The following is a 23,834-nucleotide window of genomic DNA, read 5'->3' on the forward strand; positions in this document are numbered from 1 at the left end:
CGAAGACACACTCGCAAGGAAAAACTTCCCACAGAAAGGTCAAAAATAAGAAAAGAAAACCAAAACGAAACACGAAAGAATGTTTTATTTTGTTGTTCTCTCACCTTTAATGGCTTCTTTGTCAGGATCAATTAAAAATGAAGCAAGTAAGTCGACTCGTCGACTCGGGTATACCATACACCAGGTGAAACAATTTTTTTTAAATTTCGAAAACCAAGTGTACATATGTATGTCTATTAAATTGTTTTTACATGTTTCATAGTATGTGCTATCTCGCTCACTCTACGAACACACGAGCACTCTAGCGCCGCTACTAGCCAACGACCAATTCTGGCCTTGTGGACCGCGTAGTAAAATACGTTTATACGCATATTTTGCATGTTTCTAGTCCGATTTCAATAAAATTTGGTAGTTTTGTAGAAATAGATAAGATTAATTAGTCTGCCGAATTTGAATGCGATAGTCAAAAAACTACAGGAGAAAATCAGTTTTTTCTTAATTATGGAGGCGGAAGTGGGCGTGGCAAAATATGAAAATATATATACTCTGCGCGAATACTAAGCCAGTATACATACTAAATTTGGTGACTTTAGCTTTGTTTGTTTTTGATAAAATCAGTTTTGTTTGATTTGCGGGGGGCGGAAGTGGGCGTGGCAAAATTTTTAAATAGCCAGTTTCTGCGCGTCTATTAAACTAGTCTGCATACCAAATTTGATGTCGGTAGCTGTCATAGTTTTTAAGAAAATCAGTGTTATGTAAATTCCGGGGGGCGGAAGGGGGGCGTGGCAAAAAGTTTAAACAATTAGTTTCTGCGCGCCAACTAAACGAGTATATAAACCAAATTTGATGTCTCTAGCTGTTATACTTTTTAAGAAAAACAGTTTTATGTGATTCCTGGGGGCGTAAGGGGGCGTGGCCGTAATTCCAATTAACTCTGAACATGTGCATACTACACGAGTATACATACCAAATTTGGTGGCTCTAGCTCTTATAGTCTCCGAGATCTGCGTGTTCATACGGACGGACGGACGGACGGACGGACGGACGGACGGACGGACGGACGGACGGACGGACGGACAGACGGACATGGCTAGATCGACTCGGCTATTCATCCTGATCAAGAATATATATACTTTATAGGGTCGGAGAAGCTTCCTTCTGCCTGTTACATACATTTTAGCGACTTTAATATACCATTTCACCCTATGGGTGTATGGTATAATTAAAAGTCAACCATCGAATTGTATGTTTTCTTTCTTGTCTTTAGGTAAAGTTTCATGTTACAGGCCCGAAGTTTTCCTCGCTGGAAATAAAATTATCCATAAATCCTTCTTTGAAAAGTTGATCCAATCAATGGGAATTTTTTTCGTAGCAGTTTATGTATGTACATATGCAGGTAGTCAAGTTATTCATTTTGGTATTTATAGGTAAATTAATTAATCTAAAGTCTTTTACAACCTATTTTGCGCAATTCACTTTGTGTGTGTGGTGGTGTGTGTGTGTGTGGCGGGTGCGTTTGCTCTGAGAAGGGGAAAAAACTCAAACAATGGGAAAAACATTTTTATCAATTTTTAAAACATTCTATGTAAAGGTATGTACGTACGTATGTACGTAGCGCAATTGGTAAACCGAAAGTTATTTTATCTTCGAAGGACTCACAAAATACAAAATACTATAGGCAAACGATAAGATTAAAACAAAACAAGAACAACAGCTTTGTCTTGTTTCTTATTTTGTATTTTGTTTGCCGTTGCCGATTTAGAAGTATATTCAATGAATCAGCCAGCAATCGTGAGATTGATCAGTTTCGTGTGGCGTTCGTAGTAGGTCAGCCGTTGATGAAGGCTACCTAAACATCCAACTGGTAAGAATAGTAGAGACTGCAACTGGTAGAACCACAGACGGATTTGAATCTGGTTCTAGTCGTTTGGTCTCTCTATCTGGGTGTTGTTGTTGCATTCCTGTCTAGTGAAAGTTGTTATTGTGGCAGTGTATCTACAGTCAAGGCTAAAATATAGTGAATGCATATTGCAATCATATTTACCCAAAAAAATATTGAAAATCCACAGATAATGGCTAATGGCTAAAACAACATGAAATTTCATTCATTGTTTAACGATAATAAAGTTATTTGTAAAAAATTCTCCATGTGTAGTTTGTAAATAGTTGAAAAACCACAGCAACAAAAGGAGAAACAAACAAAAAGAAAGAAAAAAATCGAATTAAATCATTCATTAAATGAAACAATCAAAATGAACAGTTAAATGCCGGCTACCTATTTAATACCCTCTACTTAAGAGTCAAATGGGCTATATTGGAATCTTTCATTGTGGACATTCGTCTAAAAATCTCTTTAGAAGGAGTAGGGCTAAAAGATTTTCGTTTTGAATGCTACACATAGCTACAGGGAAATGGAAATCCGAATAATTCTATTAATGGCACGTTTTGGACTTTCTACTTATAGGGCATCTGAAAGTCATTATCATTGTCAGGCCCCAAAATGTTTATTTATTTTTTTTACTGTAGTTTCGGCTAGATTAACTGTAATGGGCCAACCGAAACAACATCTGTTTTTTTGTTTTTGTTTTTGGGTTACCCCAGCTTCCCGGCTTTGTGGTCAGTTGCAAAACTTGTTCAAGTGCAGCGAGGGCGAAGGTGGAGAAGATCGTGGCCGAAGGTGGAGGAGGGGCGGGGATGAGTGAAAGTGACAGTGAACTCAGTTGACCTGCAGCTCGGAAATGCCTCGGCACGTGTTACCAACATTTGTGTGTGTTGCAATCAAATTGAATCAACTGAAACCAAATTTCGAAATGTATGTGTTTTCTAGCCTGGGGGGGAGCAGTGAGTGGGGTGGTTGGAGGGAATTAAAAAAAATTGAAACCTTTTTCCCAATTACCTACCGAAATTGTGCTTTTACTTTCCACTATTCTCAGTTTACTTCCTAGCCTCATCTTCTTCCGCTCCTCTTTGGGGCTCATCTCCATTAAAGATCTCATTTGGCTTTGGCTTCACGTGCAATTAAACAGTTATACATACATATAATGTTATTATAAAACTCCTCGAGTGGTTTAAATCAATTAAATGTGTGTTACTCAATCGGTTGTCTGTCTTTCCTGCCGCCCTCTCACCCCTCTCTCCCCCCCCACACTCTTCTTGATCTTACTCACACTGTCTTTCTCTAAGCAAAGTGAATGAATGAGGTTCAATCAACTTTTGGGCAAGCAATCTGAAAGCGCCAACCGGTTAGCTTACTCCCCTCCCTTTCCTCCCCCTCCGCCGCAAACTCCCCTTTTGATTTGATATTTCGGTAATGGCAATTACAAGAGTAAAAATTTGGTGTATTTTTTTGTTGTCGGTGTTTAAGCGGCTTTTTTCTGTGTCTTGTTGTTCAGTTGAGTTGCAGTTAAAAGCAGAAGAAAGTTTTCTTTTTTCTTCATTTCTTTTTTTTTTTTTTTTTTAAGTGAACAACAATTAATATTAATACATAATAGTCCCACGACATGGCCATAGACGAAAAAAAAAGGGGAAAAAAAACATTCCTAATTTGAGTCTTACTTTTGACGATTTGTTCAAGACGTCGAAATGTCTCAGCGTTTCCACAATGACATTCAGAATAGAATTTTAGCGATAAAGTTAACGAAGTAAACACATTGAGTCATCATTATCATTGGCTAATGAATGAGTATTATGGGCTGGCTTGCTGCTTATTCATTAACTTTGATAAGACTAAAAACAAATCACGATTTAGTCGACAAAAAAACCAAAAACCAACAAGAGAACGAAACAATTTTAGTTTCGTAAGTACAAATACACTCCGTCACATGAGGTTTAGGACGCCTTCGCCCTACTTTTTTGACCAATTTATTCAAAAAAATTGATAGTATCGTTGGATAGTCTTTTTACTCTATCACCTCTCGTTAACACCGTTTAATCGTTGGAAATTTCCTTTAAATTGAATGTTACTGTTTGGGAGTATGACATTCATGTTCGTCCTCTGATTGATTTGGCTTAGAGTTGAGCATTTGTTACGATCATACAATAAATGTATATATATGTAAGTATGTATATAGATTTCATCAGTGTATATGTATAACAAATGAGAGATCTTTCACATAGTGAATGAAACTAATGACCTTTTAGCTTCTCATTCCCACCAAAGTACATGGTTTAAGTATAATTTCTTTCTCTCTATATACATATACTAAGAAATAAATACATATATACATATACATATATGTATACTTATATGGCATGTGAACTATAGTAACATAACGTATAATTAACTGCACTTTCATATATATATATATATATATATATATATATTTATGTAGGTACATATATACTAGATAAAAGAAGAAAATATGTACGTATGGGGGGGAAATTGAGTTAAAGCAAAAGCAAAAGCTAAAAGAAAAGTTGATGAGCCTCATCTAAGCTGGGGCATATGAAGTTTCTCATTGGGGGGTATAGAGCAAGTTCATTGCATTACTATCTCTAGCGTCTCTCTCTCTCTCTCTCTTTCTCCTCCTTTCCCTCCTTTCTTTCTGCCTTTTGATGGGTGTTAAAGGTTCGTTCAACAAAAGTTTTCTCGTTTGTTAGTCGTTTCGTTATAATTATGCCCAGTCAAAGTGGAGTCATTTGCTTTACTTTTTCCCGCTTGTGCAATGAAAATGTGATATGTGATGTGTGCGTGTGTGTGTGTGTGTGTGTGTATGTGTGGACGACCTCGAAGCGGCGTCATTGTTTTAGTGATAATGACATTTCCCGGAGCAAAGCTGCCACCCACTCCACATTTGTTGCCACTTCAGTTGAATCATATCAAATATGATTGATAATTAAAATGATTGCTTAAAGCCAACAACAGCCACACGAATTGTGCTAGTGGTGGTGGTTATGGTGGTGCTGGTAGTGTCTAGGTGGGTGAAGAGGAGATTGGTGGTTCGAAATAGGAGACAAGAGATGTATTGAGAAAGCGTTGCAATTGACATCAATAGCCATATTTGTATGGTGACTTTTCCGATGCATTTTCACCTTTGTATTGATGTATTGCTTCTTGTGATAAAAGTTTTATCTCTGGTTTTTGCTGTTGCTGTGCGTCTGATTAAATTCAACAATTTAGTTAGTCATTCACCCCCTTCTCTCTATTTCCTATGTCTGTCCCAATCTCTCTTGCTCTTGCTTTTGCTCATGTGTTTTCAGCTGCTTTGAAAGTAGAGTAAAAAATAAATGTAAAATTAAAATAAGGTCGGGGGAGCTGGCTATTCGGTAAACAGATATACATATATATATATATATATATATATGCATATACCAATTGTTGCTAATTATTTATGTAGATTGTACGCTAAATACAATGTAAATTAACCAGATGGAAAGGAAGGAGGCATAAAAATGGGGAAAAAATTATTATTTTTCGCTTAAAAGATTTTAGAGATAGAAATTAAAGATTTTTAAACTAAGTTTTGTATCAAATTTATGGTTTAATTTTATTTCTTTGTGATCAAATCTAATTATAGTCAATATTTTCCTTAAAATTTCCAATGCCATTTCACTTGACTTTAAGATTGTTTAACAACAATGCTTTTTTCTTTTCCTAAACTTTTTATATGCCACGCCCACATTGAGTTTTGCTACACTTGATTATGAGAGAATTTCCTTGTCTTCATGGTATTTTATTGTTTTTTTTTTTTACCTTGCATTTCTTTGCGTTTTTTGCATAGAAAGACGTGCGCATAATGGCAACATGCAATTTGAGTTTTCTCTGTACCGTCTCGCGTCTCCTCACTTTACTTTTATATGGCAATTATACCCTGCACTTTAAAAAACAAGGCTAAAAGGGTGTGTCGTTATTTTTTTAACTGTTGATATAAAACTTGAATGCTTTTATACACATACGCGGCTATAGAAGATAAGTTTTTGCTGTCTTGTCAGTAGACAAAAAAAAAAAAAAGTATTTTTCCCAAACTTTTTAATGGACATCTTGCAGTCGATGCTGCAAATTTTGAGTAAAATGTTGCCGCATGTCGAGGAGAGCCGTGTAGCTGATTGCAAATTATGGGCAAAACACAATTCACACAATTCCTAGACTCCCATCACCAGTTCCAACACCAACTTCAACTTGAGGGAATTATGGAGCATGTCTCCCTCCTATGTAGGTGGGCGTTGTGGCTTTTGAGGGAGGTTATAAAGAAGAAAAAAAAACTATTTATATGGATGGCATTTTATGCTAATTTATGAGTGCATTTTCTGTAATTAATTTGAATCAGAAATTGGGATTGGCGAAGGGAACAGCCAAATGACGATGAACCTCTTTTACATATATATAATTATGTAGTTTATATGCATAGAGCGTCGACTTCTCTATAGTTATTGGATTGGCATAAAATGAAACGAAGTCTGTTTAAGGATTTCCTAATTGTTATTTGTGAATGTGTGTGTTTTATGAATAAGAAATGAGAAATGCAAAGTCAATTCTGTTACATACATGTGGATTAAATTTATAATGAGTGTAACTATAAAAGCAGAATGGAATTAGCAATCCACGAAAGTCGCAAACGAATCCTTAAATAATGGCGAATTTTAGTTTCAATTCATCTTGATGCACGAGTCTGTTACAATGAATAATAACTGACTTGAATTTCTATGAATGAATGAACATACACACACATTAATACACACCCTTTCACCTTCAATCAGCCCTGTTTGGGTCACACCTGAATGCCAATGTTAATTAATGATTATTGGATGACTCTTTCAATCTCAGTTTCGGCCCAATGGCTCTTTCTTTCTGTTTTTGACCTTCAATTCCATTTGAACTCATAAAAAATAGAAAAAAAGGTGTTTATGCAAAAATTTGAGTCTAGATTTTTAAGTTAATTGACTTACCGTTTCTCCTTCTCTTCCTTTCACCCCCTCGCCACCCACTGAAGTGAACAATGCATGTCTAAAATTTCTAAGTAAGCAAATAAATCGCAACACTCCCACCAGAGCAGGCTCTTCTCTCTCTCTCGTTCTCACGTTGTCATGGCTCAGTGATTTGATGGCGCTTCAAAAACTATGGGCTATCCATTGTTGTTGCTCTTGCTGGTGCTGCTGTGCGTCATTATTTTACAGTGTGTATTACAGGTGTCTATCTATCTAAGCGTGTGTGTGTGTGTGTGTGTGTGTGTGTGTGCTTCTTTCACATTAGGCGGAGGCGGTCTAAACAATAACAAACTAAAATCCAGTTCCAGTTATAGTTTCTACAAATACCCTGTAGTCAGTTATACCATCTCCATCTCCCTGTGTCATTCTATGATCGGAGCATACCCTTCGATTACTGGGCAAGGCCATTCATCTAGTTAAAGATGCACAAAATTAAGCTCAAGTCACTCAAAAAGTTGCTCTCCATTGATAGTGTTTCGTGCTAGTTGATTTACTTAGGCATATTTCCCATATATGTAGAGGAACACGAATGAAGCTATATATATGTACATATAATATATATAAATTATGAAAGAAAATATATGTATAAATTATTCAAAATAATGTTATTCAACTTTTGTACTAGTTTTGGGTGATGTTTGTTTTCTAAGCATTGTTTCAATTGCATCTAAAGAAAATATTGAAAATTGGTTTATCGTTCTTGGTCAACCTACTTTGTGTGTTGTAAATATAGCATTTAACTTTAAAGTCTGTGTCTGTGTTTGGTTTTTAGTGTAAATAATTAATTAGAGTTGATTTAAATCGTATCAATATCAATTTATTACAACTACTAGGAGGCCTTCAACTTGAGGCTCAGTTTTGTTTTTTCTCACCAATAAAGATGCAACAAATGTTGTACACATGCATACATATATAAAGATATAGGCATATTGGGGAGGGGGGACCGATAAAAGGGAGTCCCGCAGGTATCTATATTAAGGAAGTGCTCTTCATTGATAAGACCAAATCGAAAGTTTTGTCGATAAGAGAATTGGTTAGGTGAATGATTGATTGAAGTGAAATTGCATCATCGATAACAATCTATAGTTAGACCGTAAAGAAATCTAATCGTATACGTATACCTATTTGTTTTTGTTTATATAGAATACCAAATATTTAACATAAACGGTATAATGTTCCTTTAAAAAACAATGAAAATAATAACGTTAACAACCACAAATACAAATGATTCTATAAACCAAATAAAAACAAAACCCAGTGCAACAAAAGAAAAAGAAACAATAAAAAAAAAAAAAAAAACTGAACTAAACAAATGCTAATCAAACCAAAGACCCACAACAAAACAACAACAAAATAAAGGAAAGCGATAGGAGTTGCAACTAAAGTCGAAGTCAAGTCAAGTGTAGGAAAAAGGATTTTCGAAATATGTTTGATGTTCCACCCAAATGCCCGGCACTGGCTAACAAATTGAGCGGACTCTTTGGCTGGCGACACACCTACAAGGTGGCATCCAAGCATGAGGGCATATCACATGGCAATCTCCACAAATCCTATTCCCTGACATTGCCCAAGCGTCCACCATCGCCATCAAATTATTCGTGTATGAAGGTAATCGCAGTAGAAATGGAAACAAGAAACCAAATCAAATCCATTTTACAATCTCAATTCCTTGCAATCGAAACAGATTCAGATCAACGATACATTATCTGTATATAGATATACATATATGTATGTATATATTAAACTCGCACTTGAATGCAATGAAAGGTTATCATAAGACTACCATTCGGTGGAAATAAAGATAGAAAGAATAAAGGGAGATGTAGATAACCTTCCGACACATGGCTCTGACTCACTAGTTGCTTCATGTAGGCATGTAGGCTTATTTTAATCCGAACTGCCATCCATATAGGTAACCAGCTCCCCCATTACAAACAATGCCGGTGACCTCCGATGGCCCAAATTGCAGCAAAAAAAACCAAAGCAAACAAAAACATCACTAAGTTTTGCTCTCTTGCTCTTGCTTTAACTTTTTTTTGGCATTCCAATGGATTCCACAACCAAATGCCAAATGCCGAAAACTGTTGGCCAGCAACAACAACAACAATTGCATCATGTCATGGAAACCAGTCAAAAAGCGTTGGAGTCACATGCAGAGGCAGAGTCAGAGTCAGAGGCGGAGGCAGTCGAGCGTGCACCCTGAACTGGAGAACTGGAACGTCAACTTGGCGCAACCGAAAATCCAAAAGCAAAAAACAAAATAAATAAATAACTATATACCTAGGGTATTGGACATTTGAGATGGGGTCGCATCGAATAATTAATACCTTTTAAATTATTTTTAAATAATTTTTTCGAAATGAAATTAATATAGGATCTTTTTCTTGTATTCTTCACAGCCCGATTCTTGGGTAAGCGTGACCCATTTGCAAACACAGTCGGGTATCCTCGATCCGGATGATTGTGTTCGCGATGTGGCCGATGACCGAGAACAGATATTGGCCCATTTTGAAGATCCCGGCCCGGATCCAGGTGTGCCGCAGGGCGGCGGTGATGGTGCCTCGGGAAGCTCATCGGTGGGCACCGGTTCGCCAGATATATTTCGCGATCCAACCAATACAGAGGCGCCCACACGAGATCTTTCGACGCCGCATATCGAGGTGACCAGCACAACATCGGGACCAATGGCTGGTCTGGGTGTGGGTTTAATGGTGCGCCGCAGCAGCGATCCAAATTTGTTGGCCTCTCTCAAAGCAGAGGGCAGCAATAAACGTTGGTCGGCTGCAGCTCCGCACTATGCTGGCGGGGATTCGCCTGAACGTTTGCTCTTGGACAAGGCTGGGGGTCAATTGTCACCCCAGTGGGAAGAGGAGGATGATGGGGGTGGCGGTGGAGGAGCTGGACAGCAACATCACCAGCATCTCCAGCATAAATCAGATCAATTGGCAACTGCGTCTGGAGGAACAGCAGCAGGAGGAGGAGCCACAGCCAATCATCAGCCATTTGCTCGTTCCGGTCGCTTGTCTATGCAATTTCTTGGAGATGGCAATGGCTACAAATGGATGGAGGCCGCCGAGAAGCTACATCATCAGCACCAACAACAACCACATCAGACTCATGCCATCAACTCGGCCCAAGCGCAATCCTCATTGCCAAACAGCGCCTATTCCAGCAAATCCTTGCCCAGAGAGAGCAAGCGCAAGGAACCCCTGGGACAGGCGTATGAATCGATCCGGGAGAAAGATGGCGAAATGCTGCTAATTATCAATGAGTACGGTAGTCCATTGGGTCTTACGGCTCTGCCAGATAAGGAACATGGCGGTGGACTCTTGGTCCAGCACGTAGAGCCCGGCAGTCGAGCCGAACGTGGTCGCCTCCGTCGCGACGATCGCATTCTCGAAATCAATGGCATCAAACTGATTGGCCTAGCCGAGTCGCAGGTCCAAGAGCAATTACGACGTGCCCTAGAGTCCTCGGAGTTGAGAGTGCGGGTCCTGCGTGCCGATCACCAGAGACGTCAACGGCAGCGTTCCGATTCCAAAGTTGCTGAAATGGTGGAAGTGGCCACGGTGTCACCCACACGCAAACCCCATGCTGCTCCCGTAGGCACATCTCTGCAGGTGGCTAATACCCGCAAACTGGGACGTAAAATTGAGATCCTACTAAAGAAAGGACCCAATGGCTTGGGCTTCTCGGTGACCACGCGTGACAATCCCGCTGGCGGACACTGCCCCATCTACATTAAGAATATTTTACCACGCGGAGCTGCCATTGAAGATGGTCGCCTAAAGCCCGGCGATCGTCTGCTAGAAGTTGACGGCACTCCAATGACAGGGAAAACGCAAACCGATGTGGTAGCCATACTTAGAGGAATGCCAGCTGGTGCCACTGTACGGATTGTGGTGTCCCGACAACAGGAGTTGGCCGAGCAGCCAGCCCCATCAGAACCTTTGGAAAAGCCAGTGGCAGTTCCTCCTCCATCATTGGCAGGAACAGTTACTGGTCCATCATCATCATCATCATCTAATGCCAATATCCAGGTACAAAAGTCCAGTTCGGCTCGTTCACTTTTCCAGTCGCAGCTAAACGAATCTCAGCATTTCATTGATGCGGGCAGCGAGTCGGCAGCTTCAAATGTAAGTATCCTTTTCCCATCTCTCTTTGTTTTCACCTTTCTAATGATCTATTTATAAATTGTTGCGCCCCACAGGATAGTCTACCACCTGGAAACAACAGCTGGCAATCACGTGAGGAACTCACTCTTCACATACCCGTTCACGATACGGAAAAGGCCGGCCTTGGTGTTAGTGTCAAGGGCAAGACCTGTTCGAATCTAAATGCTTCCACCTCGTCATCTTCGTCAACGTCCCACAGCAATGGCCAAATGAAGCATGACGGTGATCTGGGAATATTCGTGAAGAATGTGATTCACGGCGGTGCCGCCTCCCGCGATGGCCGTTTGCGCATGAACGACCAATTGCTTAGTGTGAATGGTGTGTCGTTGCGTGGCCAAAATAATGCCGAGGCCATGGAGACACTGCGTCGCGCCATGGTCAATAATCCTGGTAAGCATCCAGGCACCATAACTCTGCTGGTGGGCCGAAAGATATTGCGCTCGGCCAGCTCCAGTGATATATTGGAACAGCAGGCGGCAGGTGGTCTCAATCATAGCACGAGTAGCAGCAGCGGCGGCGGTGCCGGCAGTGGCGGTGGCGGAAGTAACACCAATAATAGTAGTTCCAATGCCAGCGATAATTCGGGAGCCACTGTCATCTATTTAAGTCCCGAAAAGCGTGAGCAGCGCATCAATGGAGGAGGCGGAGGTGGAGCAAATGTCGGCAGCGATATGAATCGGTGGGTTAACGAATTATTTCGAATTCAATTTTTTTGTTATGCCTTCTAATCAATTAATCTTTTCTTTCAGATGGAGCAATCCCGTTTTGGATCGTCTAACCGGAGGTATTTGCTCCACAAATTCATCGCAGCCATCAATGCAGCAACACCAACAGCACCAGCAGCAGCAGTCATCCGTGTCCCAGCAGCAGCGTCGCCTACCACCTCCACCGGGCGCCTCGTTGCGCAATGAATCATATTACATGGCTACCAATGATAACTGGTCACCAGCTCAGCTGCAGTTGCTCAATGGGCATGGAAATACGGCTCTGCTTATCGAAGACGATGCCGAACCAATGTCTCCGTGAGTAAAATCCTAATCTCTCTCCTTAACTCTCAGCATTTCAACTAATTGTGTCCTTTTTAGAACCCTTCCGGCGCGTCCGCATGATGGCCATCACTGCAGCGCGAGCAGTGCTAACACATCATTGCAAGCAAACGCCACTCCAGGAGGTGGAGGAGGAGGAGCAGGTGGACCCGCTGTCACTGGCAACTTTGATGCCACTTATTCCTCACAGCTTAGCTTGGAGACAAACAATTCTGGTGTGGAGCATTTCTCCCGTGATGCATTGGGAAGACGCAGCATTTCGGAGAAACATCATGCCGCTCTGGATGCCCGCGAAACAGGCACCTATCAACGGAATAAGAAACTCCGTGAGGAACGAGAGCGCGAACGACGCATTCAGTTGACCAAATCGGCTGTTTATGGTGGATCCATTGAATCCCTAACAGTCCGCATAGCCAATGCCAATGCTCAGTTAGCTGGATATAAGCACGCAAAAGACTGCGTCCAGCATAGAGCAGAGAGAACAACATCAATTGGCCGCCGAAGCGGAGGCCAGGGATCAATTAGGCGATTTGGGACCATCGTTGGGCCTGAAGAAATCCTCATCCCTGGAATCTCTACAGACGATGGTCCAGGAGCTGCAAATGTCGGATGAGCCACGCGGTCATCATGCGTTGCGTGCGCCACGCGGACGTGGTCGCGAGGATAGTTTGCGAGCTGCAGTTGTTAGTGAACCAGATGCAAACAGTAAGTAAAGAAAAAATAAATACATTTCTCCATTTCGCCTCAATCACTGAATCATTGTACCTCCATTGCAGAGCCGCGTAAGACCTGGTTACTAGAGGAGGGCGATCATGAGGGTGGCTTTGCCTCCCAACGCAATGGTCCCTTCCAAAGCTCATTGAACGATGGCAAACATGGCCATAAGTCGCGTGCCAAAAAACCAAGCATACTGCGTGGCATTGGACACATGTTCCGTTTCGGCAAGAATCGTAAGGATGGTGTGGTGCCAGTGGATGCCACCTATGCGGTCACCACATCGCCACCGTCATCGGTTGTCATCTCCACCACAAACATTCCGCCAACGACAGCTCCACCCCCAATTCCCACAGCCGCTTTGGCTGCAATGGAGAGAAATGTTGGTAAACCACCAGCCTACCAGCCCCCACCACCGCTTCCAGCTCCAAATGGTGTGGGATCACTGCATGGTGGTATACATCAGAATGATATATTTAATCATCGCTATCAGCACTATGCCAACTACGACGATTTGCAGCAACATCAGCAGCAGCAGCAGCAACAGCAACAACAACAGCAGCAGCAGCAACATCATCAAATTAGGTGAGAGATGGAGTTTTCGGCATGCGCAAAATCATTTTCATTAACCATTAACTCAAGTAAAGGTGGTCGGCATACTATTTACTGGCTTTTTCCATCAAATCTTTTGCATCACATGGGAACATACTTAAGGTCATTCTATTATCATTCCATTCAGACACAAATTACTTCTGATGGAATAGGATAGTTTATCAATGCTCATTGTTCTTGTAAGAAATAACTTTCGTTTGGAAACTCATCAGTTAAAAAAATATTTCGTCGACTTTTTTAAACGCGAATTCCTAGTTTTTAGTGAGTTTCCCGTATGAGATTTTTGCTAGTCTTGAATTCTAGTTGATATGATGGAAGATGGGGAAAAAGTCCAGTGAATGTTTTTCAACTAGTCTTTCAAATTTCTGTGTTATCATTTTAGTATTTCTTAATTTTTCATGTTGACTAACTAACTCTTGGAAAAAAAGAATTACCAATTTTGCTTAATAATTTTTGTTTTAACATGTGTATATACATATATGTCTCTTTCTCTGTTTGTTCCGTGTGTTTTGCTTTATATGTATATGTATCTCACTCACACACACACATCCACACCCACACACCTACATCTAACTCACACCACCTCCACTCATACAAAACACAAACATTGTACAACACTGGTGATTGGGATTAACCATAAAGTGATGCCAGCTCGATACAAGAGACGCTCTCGGAATCAACATTGGAATGCATGCGCCAACAGGTGATCAGACAACGCATTAAGGTGGAGGCTGAAAGGTAACAACACCAAAACAAAAAAAAATCCATTCAACAATATTAATACTAACTAATTAATTACCCAACACGTATATACATACATACATACATATTTAGTGTAGATGCCTTTAGTTTGTCCATTCTGTCTCTCGTCACACCTGTATATTACCATTTGCCCCCATACTGAATGGCTTCTCTTTTTCTACGCTTTTATCCGACACAGTCGTCGTCATCAGCATTACCATTCGCAACGCAGTGCCCGCTCCCAGGACATCAGTCTTCATTCATCCGCCTCTGCTTCTATCTCTGCCTCCTCATCACATCAACAGCCATCGTCAGGCGTGACCAATGGCATGCGTCCCGTAAGCAGCTTTTACGAATACGAGACAGTGCAACAACAGCGTGTGGGCAGCATTAAGCATAGCTCCTCATCCTCATCATCGCCCATCAATGTGCCGCATTGGAAGGCTGCTGCCTTAAATGGATATTCACCGGCTAGCCTCAATAGCAGTGCACGGAGTCGTGGACCCTTTGTCACCCAGGTGACAATTAGGGAGCAACAGCATCAACATCATCACCATCAACAGCAGCAGCAACAGCAGCAGCAGCCCACCTATCAGACAGTACAGAAAATGATTGGAGCACCCACATCGTCATCATCCCAGCCACATGCCTCTAAAGTTTGACTATAGGTGCTGGCGCATGCGCGCGCCTCACGCGACGTCCTGCTCATTGAGCAGGGCCAAAAAATGGGAGAGATCAATGAGGTGGAAGTGTTCTACTATGCCACCGAGTGCTAATAAAAACAAATGAGAAAAAGCATTCCCAAACCTAATCCTTCCTACGTGAGAGACGTTTGCAGCCGGCAACAATTTAGTGCAGTGAACAGCAAACATTCATTTAATATACATATATATATATATATTTTTTTTTTTTTTTTTACTTTATAGAACACATGAAATCAATTTTGTCTAAAAAATTTCCCAGCATTACATTTAAGTTCATTTAATTCTAGAGTTGTGTAAACTTAGTTCATTCTCGTGACCCAGTTGGGTCCTTAATTACAATTTTTTATATCAATCATAGAATGAACTTGAAATGAACTTTGTTTATTTGTTCATTGCAATATATATAGTTCACATACGTATAATGAGGAGTTCACTAATGAACTTATTGAACTCAAATAATTCCATTTAGGAAACACACAAAGTATTCCAATTTCATTATAGAGATTTGTATATACATAATCAAGCAAAAAAATACAAATATTTACAAAGTTGAACCGAAAATGTAGCAAGTACTTTGTAAATATTTAATTTTTTTTTAGTTCTCTCTCGTGCCCAGGCTTTAAGGCGGACGCCATTTAGTTGAGTGAAACTTAAATCATTTGCCTCCACACAAAAATTCAAATTTAAATGTTAATCTTAAGTACTTAAATTCCGGTCCAGCAAATAAAAGAAAGACAACGTTTAATTGGATTATTTGCAAATAAATATATATACAGTAATGAAAATATTATTAAAGGACATAACATTAATTTGATTAACTAAATATTAAGTATTTTTGTATATAATTGAGCGAAACATATATTTACAAAGCTGGAAAATGAAAGTGTTGCAAGTCCTTTGTAAATATATATAAATAGGTATATATATTTTTTGTGCCTAGGCTTTAAGGCGGACGCCATTTTCTTAAGTGAAACTTAAATATTTTTTTGCCCAAACTTAAAATAAATATCTACTAAATGTTAAGTACTTAAATACCGGTCCAGAAATCAAAAGAGAGAGACAACGTTTATTTAGATTAATGATCTATGTATACATAAATATTGTACTACACAATATATACATACATACATAAATAGTTTAAAGAACAATATAACTTTAATTTAATAAACTAAATAATAAGTATTTTGTAAATTGTGAAATTGTATTGCGAAAATTAAAAGCAACAAACTGTCGATTTCCCTCAAAAATAGTTTCCAATGATTTATTTGAGTAGAAGAGCCTTTGGCTAGTTTGTAATCAATGGGAATTGACTTCCCATCTTGAATTTCTATATATGCATAATCCCAATCTATTTTAATCTGCTTAACTGTCTTTCTTTCTGTATTGTTCTTTTTGTCTGCATTTTTTGTAATAGTCAAACGATTGTTCTAAGTAAAGTAATGTCGGGGGTTCGACTTTGTTTATTTTCCTGCAAACGTAAAGAATATTTATAGAATTGATGATGTATGATGTGTATATCTGTAATCACTTTTCATTTAGAAAACCTTGGAGACTTGGAGCTCGCTAGGCTGTATGCTGCAGATGGTGGTGGTGGTGTTGGCGGTGTTGGTGTAGAGGAGCCAGCCACTTGACGCTGAAAGTTGAGAATCGGTGGCAACATAGTTAAGGGTGAATTATATCTAACCCATTTTGGCAGGCATTTCATTTGGTCAATAGTTGTTGGACTCTTTTGAGATGTGCTGGGTAAATCCGAATTTGAAGTTGCATTTACATCCTCTTTATTGATTTTGAGTTTGACAACTGGACGCTTCTTGCCAACATTGCGCTGTGGTGGGCGCTTTGTCGAGTGTGGTTTCTCTTTATCCATGGGTAAGAGAAGAGTAAAATTCTTTAAAAGATCGGGATGTGGTGTCTTATCCCAATGATCGCTGTCGGGCGCGAAGGAGGAGAAATTGAATGTAACAACATATGGAATTGGATTGAATGTCTACTGTATACGTACTCTGGTATCCCCGTAGGTGGAAGAACAACAGGCAGGACGTTATCTATGAGACGAGCCTTCAGCATCCGATCATTAGTGGTTGTCGAATGCATTGATGGCGATGTATTGATCTCAACTAACCATGGCTTTAGATTGTTATCGATTATAATGTCATAGCCATACACCTCAAAGCAATGGCGATCATTGGCCATGACAGGAGCAACAGCATTGAGGGAATGCCTTATCGTATCCGAGATGCGATTCCATAAAACATCCGAGACCCCCTCACCGCGCATACTGTCCAAATAGAGCCAAAGATTTTGCATGGGCCATTTGCCGCCATGGATGGTGTTGTATTCTTCCTGTACATACATATATATATATATATATATATAATTGTATTTTACTATTCAGTTAAAAAAATAACGGGATACCTACATTAGTCTTTTGTATGCTGACATTGGTCAAGTGCATGAAAACATTATCAATTTCCGTTTGATCGTACTTCTCGGTACAGAAACGACAGAATCCCTCATTATATAGATAGGCTTTCAGTGGATTGAAGGTGGTGACCAGGACATAGAGACGTAAATCGAATTTCTTACCACCGATTAGTAAGGGATTATCAATATATTTCGATATCACACAAGTATCCCGATTGAAGTGCGGATAAAATGTGCGGGCATCGTAGGCATATTTCTTCAATTTGGATAATTTATTAACCAGAAATATGCCCACACCCTGAGATTTACTGCACGGCTTGACAATCCATGTGCTTGCCGGATTCTTATGAAATTCCTCGACGAGCAAATTATAATCAGTTGGCAGGACAAATGTCATTGGTATGATATCCAAATGTATATAGCGCGTCCCACCAATGCCCAATTTCATACTTGGCCCATATGTGGTGGCCAGGGGATCACCCTTACGTTCCAGATCTTTGCGATAACGTTTTATATTCTTGATTAACAGATCCTTGCGCGATAACTCCACTGAGTTGGGAAAGTGATTGATTATTCTACACAGTATAAGCAGTGGATGGGGAGGGGGAAAGAGGAAAAAATAACTACATACATCTGTTAAATGTAGACGACACCAAATCGGCTTACTGATCTGATCGCATGCGATACGGATGATCCACACCAAAGATATAACGACAATTTTGCGTGCAGGCCCAATAAAAATTCCATTGGCCATCGAAGGATGGCACTTGCAACCAGCCTCGTTTTCGAAAATTCGATAACAATGCCGATTTCTCCCAATCGGTGCTATATAGAAGACATTTATCCGATCGCGGTGGACCCAAGGATCGTTTGAATTTCATTTGGAGTTCCGTTTGATTATCATTTTCTAACCGTTGACCCTGCGCCTGGAATTTTCTTTTCAGATTCTTTGGATGCTTGGATGGGGGGTGTTTCTTCATTTTGTTCTGTTCGAATCAAAAAAATTCAAGCCAGGAAATTTAGAATTTTGGTTCCTTTTGCTTTCGATAAAAGCTTTACTCCGAAATATGTTTTAGTTGTTGTTGTTGGCTCAGACCTCTGAATTATATAAGTACGAAATGGAAACTGCGGATTTAAACATTTACATCTTTTTATACTCTCCACAGATATATATAAATAATATATATATATCCATATATATGTATAAATATATATATATGTATTTGGATGACATATGAAGCCTACTTCAGTTGAATTTCAAACAGGTCAAAATTGTAAATTGTTCGGCTAGATGGGGGAATCATTTTCGATCCCATCGATGCAATATTGTAAGGAGGGAAACGTATCTAAGTCTGAGACAGATGACTCTAACAGATGACATCACATAACCCGGAATTTCAGGTGATTGTCACGGGTAATGTTTGTGCAGCAAAATTGCAGCAAAATGACTTCCGCCAGCGAAAGTGTTAATTCTCTATTGACATTGGCTTTGAGGGTTCTAATCATGACAGAGTACAACCAAATTGGTGTGTATATGATTGTGTAGTTCTAGTTGAACCTCCAACCCCCTCTCTCCCCCTTCTCAACCATCTCATCGCACTTTATCTTAGCGCTTCACATGAGCAAATTGACTTTGACATAAATTGTTTTTCTTTAGGTTTTGGGTTTTGGTTTTTGGGTTTGGGCTTTGAGGTTTGGGTAGGTTTGAGTAATTTCACACAATGGCGATGCCCTGGCCCCGAATGGAATGGAAACAATAACTGACCATTGTCGCAGGTTAACTATAAATGCCGGCGGCCGGTCAATAGGTTCAACAGTCGATGAAGAGAGGGTATTGAAGTTACTTCAATATCTATATATATATCACATTACATCACAAAGTATCCAGTCAAGAGTCAACCGTTTGCATTCGACAACATGAAGAACCATGGAGGAGCAGCAGTTTTCGTAGTCGTAGTGGCATCACTTTTGTCCCCAGGAATGGCCACATTTGGCAAACTGAATGTTCTGTTAGGTGGCGCAGCTGGTGGTTATGGTGGTGCAATTGGTGGTTATGGTGGTGGCTACGGAGGCGGCTATGGCGGTGGATATGGCGGCTATGGCTCTGGTTATGGCTCTGGTTATGGCTACGGTTCCGGATATGGCTATGGAGGCGAGAATGTTGTTAAAGTGATCAAGGTATCAGTGGTGCCAGGCGGCGGTTATGGAGGTGGAGCATATGGCGGCGGCTATGGCGGTGGCTATGGATCTGGCTATAGCACTGGCTTTGTGGGTGCAGCCCCAGCTATTTCCACATCGGCTGTGGTAACACCTGTGGTCACTTCCGTCTCCACGCCTGTCATCAGCGGCGCTGGAGCTGGCCTTGTGGGTGGCAGTGGATTTGGTGCTGGACTTATTGGCGGATACGGTGGTGGTTACGGTGGCGGATTTGGAGGAGCATCTTTGCCTGCTTCATATGGCTTCGGATCTGGCTATGGTGCTGGAGGTGGTTTTGGTTTGGGCTTTGGTGTCCCAGCACCCACAGCCTTGGGCTTGGCCCCAGGCCTCTGCTAGTTCCTCAAGCATCATATATTAATATTCTTTCTTTTTTTTTTTCAATGAAATCTTTATAAAGAATTGAGATACATTTTTGTTAACGAATAAAATAATAAAATAAAATAAGGAAATTTTGCACCTATTCGGTGGGGGTGAGGCGAGGATGGGTTTTGAGGGAGGGGATTCACCATTGTACACTTCAACCTTCAATCTTTGGCATGAAATCGAGAGTAGCAAGTTGGCCCTAAACAATGGCGAGTAGTTGGTACATGTTCCATTCCCAGATCTTTACTATTGACACATTTATTTAGCAAAAACCACTAACCTCACCTTGCCCCTGCCTCACCGCCCCCTTTCACAATGGTACTTCCATTTTGGTTCATGGTATTTCGACTACCAAGCCCAAAAAAAAAAAAAAAAAAACAGAAAATATTTCAAAGAGTCAAATTCAAGAATTCAAAATGTGTAAATTGCCTATGATTTAATATTTGCATTGATAGAGAGAGAAAGAGAGAAAGAAAGAGAGATAGAGAGAGAGAGAGAGAGAGAGAGAGAGAGAGAGAGAGTGAGAGAGATAGCGTCTTTGAGAACAGCTAATGATCTGCATAATTTATTCAAATTGCAAACCCTTTAAGTAAAAAAAAAACCTGTTGCCATAAAAAAAAAAAACATTTGCAGAAAATCTTCCCATAACCGATTTGCATAGACAAAACCGAAATCTCCATTTACATACATATCCAAATCTGGACAATGTGTAATATCATAATCTGGTCCAAGTTTAAGAACACACGCACAATAAAACAAAATGAAACTAAAGAAATACCCTACACGAGCTTGGCTTGGAGTAGCACATATGATGAAATGAAACATCTCTTAAGTGGCCTAATCTGCTGCGCCTAGATTTAAGCTTCTATTCTTGAGGTGTCGATTCTGTGTGCTCCAATGTGTGAGAGTATCAAAACTTCTGTATAAACTTACGTTCCTCTAGTTGGTTAGTTTTGTCGCGCTTAGCATCATTGAAAGCCTATGGACTGTGGACGTGGACGCGAACGTGGACGTAGACGTAGACGTAGACTACGTGTAGCCATGCACAAGATTTTTTTTTTTTTTCGGTTTAAATGATTGACAATACGAGTGCGGGGTACAATGAAGACGAGTATGCAAAAAGGCTTAGGCAGCAAAAAATACACTCAAAAAAAAAAACGAATGTAGGTAGATAATGTGGCCCTAGGGAGACCGATTTCCAAATCGACTCATTATAGGTGGACAGTCAGTCAGAAGCATATTCATTTTGATTATTAACAAAATGGTCTCTATCCAGCCATAACAAAACGATTTCTTAATTTTAAATAAAAGGTTTTAAATACAGTTTTGTCCTTCTTCGACTCAATAATTACAGAATCTTAAGAAGCACCAGATAATTTAGTTATAATTCTCAATTAGTTTTCGCTTAATGTGGATAACTCTTAAAAAAGGACGTAAATATGAACTAGATCGACCTAAAAAGGATCTTAAAATTGGTCTCTACTTGAACATGAATACATTTTGATTAAAGGAGTCTGAAAATTTTGTCCATGAGAGGACGTTGACTTGTTTAATGTTAAGTATTTATTTACAGAAATTTCTTTTAGTGTTGATTGTATTTTTTTTTGGGAATTACCTGTGCTACTTGCCAATAGATTTTGGTTTTTGGGTTTTGGGGTTTTGGTTTCTGATCGCTTATGCCCAGCGACGACTAAGCAAAATGATGATCTTCGTTGTGTGCTTTATTTACACAGAGATGCGAGAAAATATCTCACTTGATGGTTAAGTAGTTGAGTTGACAGACAGACGGACAGACTGTCGAACATACAAGCACTCATGGTTAGATGGACCCATAGATGTGTAGATAGATAACTGGCTAGTTGGATAGATGGATGGATGGATGGATGGTTGGATGAATACATAGATGATGGGGACCCCGCCTTAGTTTGTCCGTCTGTCTGCCTTGTGTGTGTGTGTGTGTGTGTGACTGTCGTGGCCCATCAGTAACTATTTATGAATTAAGCAAACAGCTTCCAGCTTTATCTGGGAGCATAGATTAGAACTACACACACACATTGAGAGACACACGCACACACACATACACCTTGAGAGAGCAAGCCACACGCCGTTGTGGCCTATAAATTTGTGCGTTTTGGCAATTTGGGACATCAGTTGAGTTTTGTTTCAGGTAACCAAAGCATCCAAGAGAAGAAACATTCAAATATGAAATTGTACGTTGGCATTGTGATGGCCCTTCTGGCCTTGTCTGCTCCAGTTAATGCACTGCTTGGCGCCAAATTGGCTCTGCTTAAGGCTCTAAGTGGAGGCGCCGGCGGCGGTTTGGGCGGTGGTTCAAGCTATGGTGGTTCCGGTTACGGAAGCGGTGGCTACTCTGGTGGCTACAACCAAGGTTATTACTCCCAGCCCAGTCGTCCAGTTTACAGCAGTGGCTCCAGCTCCGGGTCCAGCTATAGCGGAAGCTACGGCGGCAGCTATGGCGGCAACAGCGGCTACAGCTACCCCAGCGGCGGTGAGCAAGTGGTGAAAATTATCAAGGTCATCGAACAGCCATCCTCGGGCGGATATAGCGGCGGTTCCGGCTTCGGTTACTCCAGCAGTTCCAGTTCCAGTGCCAGCGCTTCTAGCTCATACTCTGCCCCAGCTCCAGTCACCTATGGAGCATCGCCTTACTCAGCTCCATCAGCAGTTACCTATAGAGCTGCACCCTATTCCGCCCCAGCTCCCGCACCTGTTGTCTACTCTGCTCCTGCTCCAGCACCTGCTGTCTACTCTGCTCCTGCTCCTGCCCCGGCACCTGTTGTCTACTCTGCTCCTGCTCCGGCACCTGTTGCCTACTCTGCTCCTGCTCCGGCACCTGTTGCCTATACTGCCCCAGCACCAGCTCCAGTTGTGCGCGTTCAACCAGCTCCAGTTGCTCCAGTGACCTACACTGTGCCGGCTCCTGCTCCTGTCGTCCGCGTTCAACCTGCCCCAGTTGCAGTGTCCTATCCTGCTCCTGCTCCAGCCCCAGTTGTGCGATATGTGCAACCCATTCCGGCTCCAGTTCCAGTTCCAGCTCCTGCTCCTGCTCCAGTTTCTGTTATTCCGGCACCAGCTCCCCAATCGCAGCAATATGTTAAGACAATCAAATTGATTGTCGATGAGGGAGACAGCAGTGAGAACCGTGTGCCTGCTCCTGTCTATGGACCACCAGCTGCTCCAGTGTCCTATTCCAGTGCCTCCTCCTCGGCTTCGGCTTCCTCCTCGATTGACTCCAGCAGTGGCTGGAATAATGGCTACAATGGAGGCTACAATGGAGGCTACAATGCCGCTTACAATGGCGGCTACAACGGTGGTTACAATGGTGGCTACAACGCCGGCAGCGGCTGGAAGAGCGGCGGCATTTGGGAAAAGTTGGCCTCGGGCTGCTAGAGAAGTTCCTAGAATCCACAACTCTTCCTCCCTCCTACAGCTCACCCCCTGGTCTACTCAACTCTAAGACGACTTAATCTTACTTACTCATCGAAACTATTATTTTTCCTAGTTCTAAAAACGACTGCTATATTTTTTTTGTTTTTTTTATTTTGTTTTTGTTTTATCGATCAATATCTACAAATTTGTATATATATGTATATACTAACTATAACTATATTTCCTCTCACAAATAATAAAAAATATATATTACATATCTAAATAACCTCAAAATATTATGACCTTACGGATCTGATGGATCTTATGCAATAAGCTAACAGAACTTGTTGAAACGTTGTCGTTTGTATGTATGTATGTGTGTGAGTGTGTGTGTTTTTTTCGGGGTTTTTCTATTCAGTTAACTCAAGGCAACGGCAAACCCAGGGACAGAGGCAAATCGGGGAGTGGGTGAGGAGCTGGATGGTAGGCAGAGTTCATTGTGGGATTCTAGAAACAAAATTAGC

General features: G+C 40.9%; 4 protein-coding genes across 5 annotated transcripts in view; 3 read left to right on the forward strand and 1 right to left on the reverse strand.

Moving 5' to 3' along the window:
• Positions 1-16,163, forward strand: part of baz (bazooka) — a 32,930-nt gene extending 16,767 nt beyond the window's left edge. The window contains 7 exon segments of the mRNA XM_068297200.1: positions 9,324-11,060; positions 11,135-11,778; positions 11,849-12,121; positions 12,185-12,596; positions 12,598-12,850; positions 12,922-13,444; positions 14,412-16,163. Of these exon segments, the coding sequence (XP_068153301.1) occupies positions 9,324-11,060; positions 11,135-11,778; positions 11,849-12,121; positions 12,185-12,596; positions 12,598-12,850; positions 12,922-13,444; positions 14,412-14,874 (4,305 nt within the window). The 3' untranslated portion in view covers positions 14,875-16,163.
• Positions 16,164-16,338: 175 nt separating this feature from the next.
• Positions 16,339-18,552, reverse strand: TTLL1A (Tubulin tyrosine ligase-like 1A). Of its 2 annotated transcripts, none has more exons than XM_068297211.1 (4): positions 18,007-18,552; positions 17,336-17,915; positions 16,919-17,259; positions 16,339-16,844 (listed from the first exon to the last, which is right to left on the reverse strand). In XM_068297211.1, exons 1-4 carry the CDS (start codon positions 18,318-18,320, stop codon positions 16,448-16,450), a joined length of 1,632 nt encoding a protein of 543 aa, XP_068153312.1. In that variant the 5' UTR covers positions 18,321-18,552; the 3' UTR covers positions 16,339-16,447. The 2 variants fall into 2 exon arrangements, with proteins under 2 accessions (XP_068153312.1, XP_068153321.1); XM_068297220.1 differs by having other exon boundaries at positions 17,336-17,889; positions 17,972-18,054.
• A 620-nt stretch (positions 18,553-19,172) lies between these two features.
• Positions 19,173-19,893, forward strand: LOC137587214 (keratin-associated protein 21-1). Its single transcript, XM_068303520.1, has one exon. It carries the CDS (start codon positions 19,258-19,260, stop codon positions 19,891-19,893), a length of 636 nt encoding a protein of 211 aa, XP_068159621.1. The 5' UTR covers positions 19,173-19,257.
• Positions 19,894-21,974: 2,081 nt separating this feature from the next.
• LOC137586755 (uncharacterized) lies at positions 21,975-23,596 on the forward strand. The gene has a single exon (XM_068302900.1). It carries the CDS (start codon positions 22,123-22,125, stop codon positions 23,329-23,331), a length of 1,209 nt encoding a protein of 402 aa, XP_068159001.1. The 5' UTR covers positions 21,975-22,122; the 3' UTR covers positions 23,332-23,596.
• Positions 23,597-23,834: the final 238 nt, after the last annotated feature.

Source organism: Drosophila tropicalis, unplaced genomic scaffold, assembly GCF_018151085.1.
Source record: "Drosophila tropicalis isolate 14030-0801.00 unplaced genomic scaffold, ASM1815108v1 contig_158, whole genome shotgun sequence".
NCBI lineage: Eukaryota > Metazoa > Arthropoda > Insecta > Diptera > Drosophilidae > Drosophila > Drosophila tropicalis.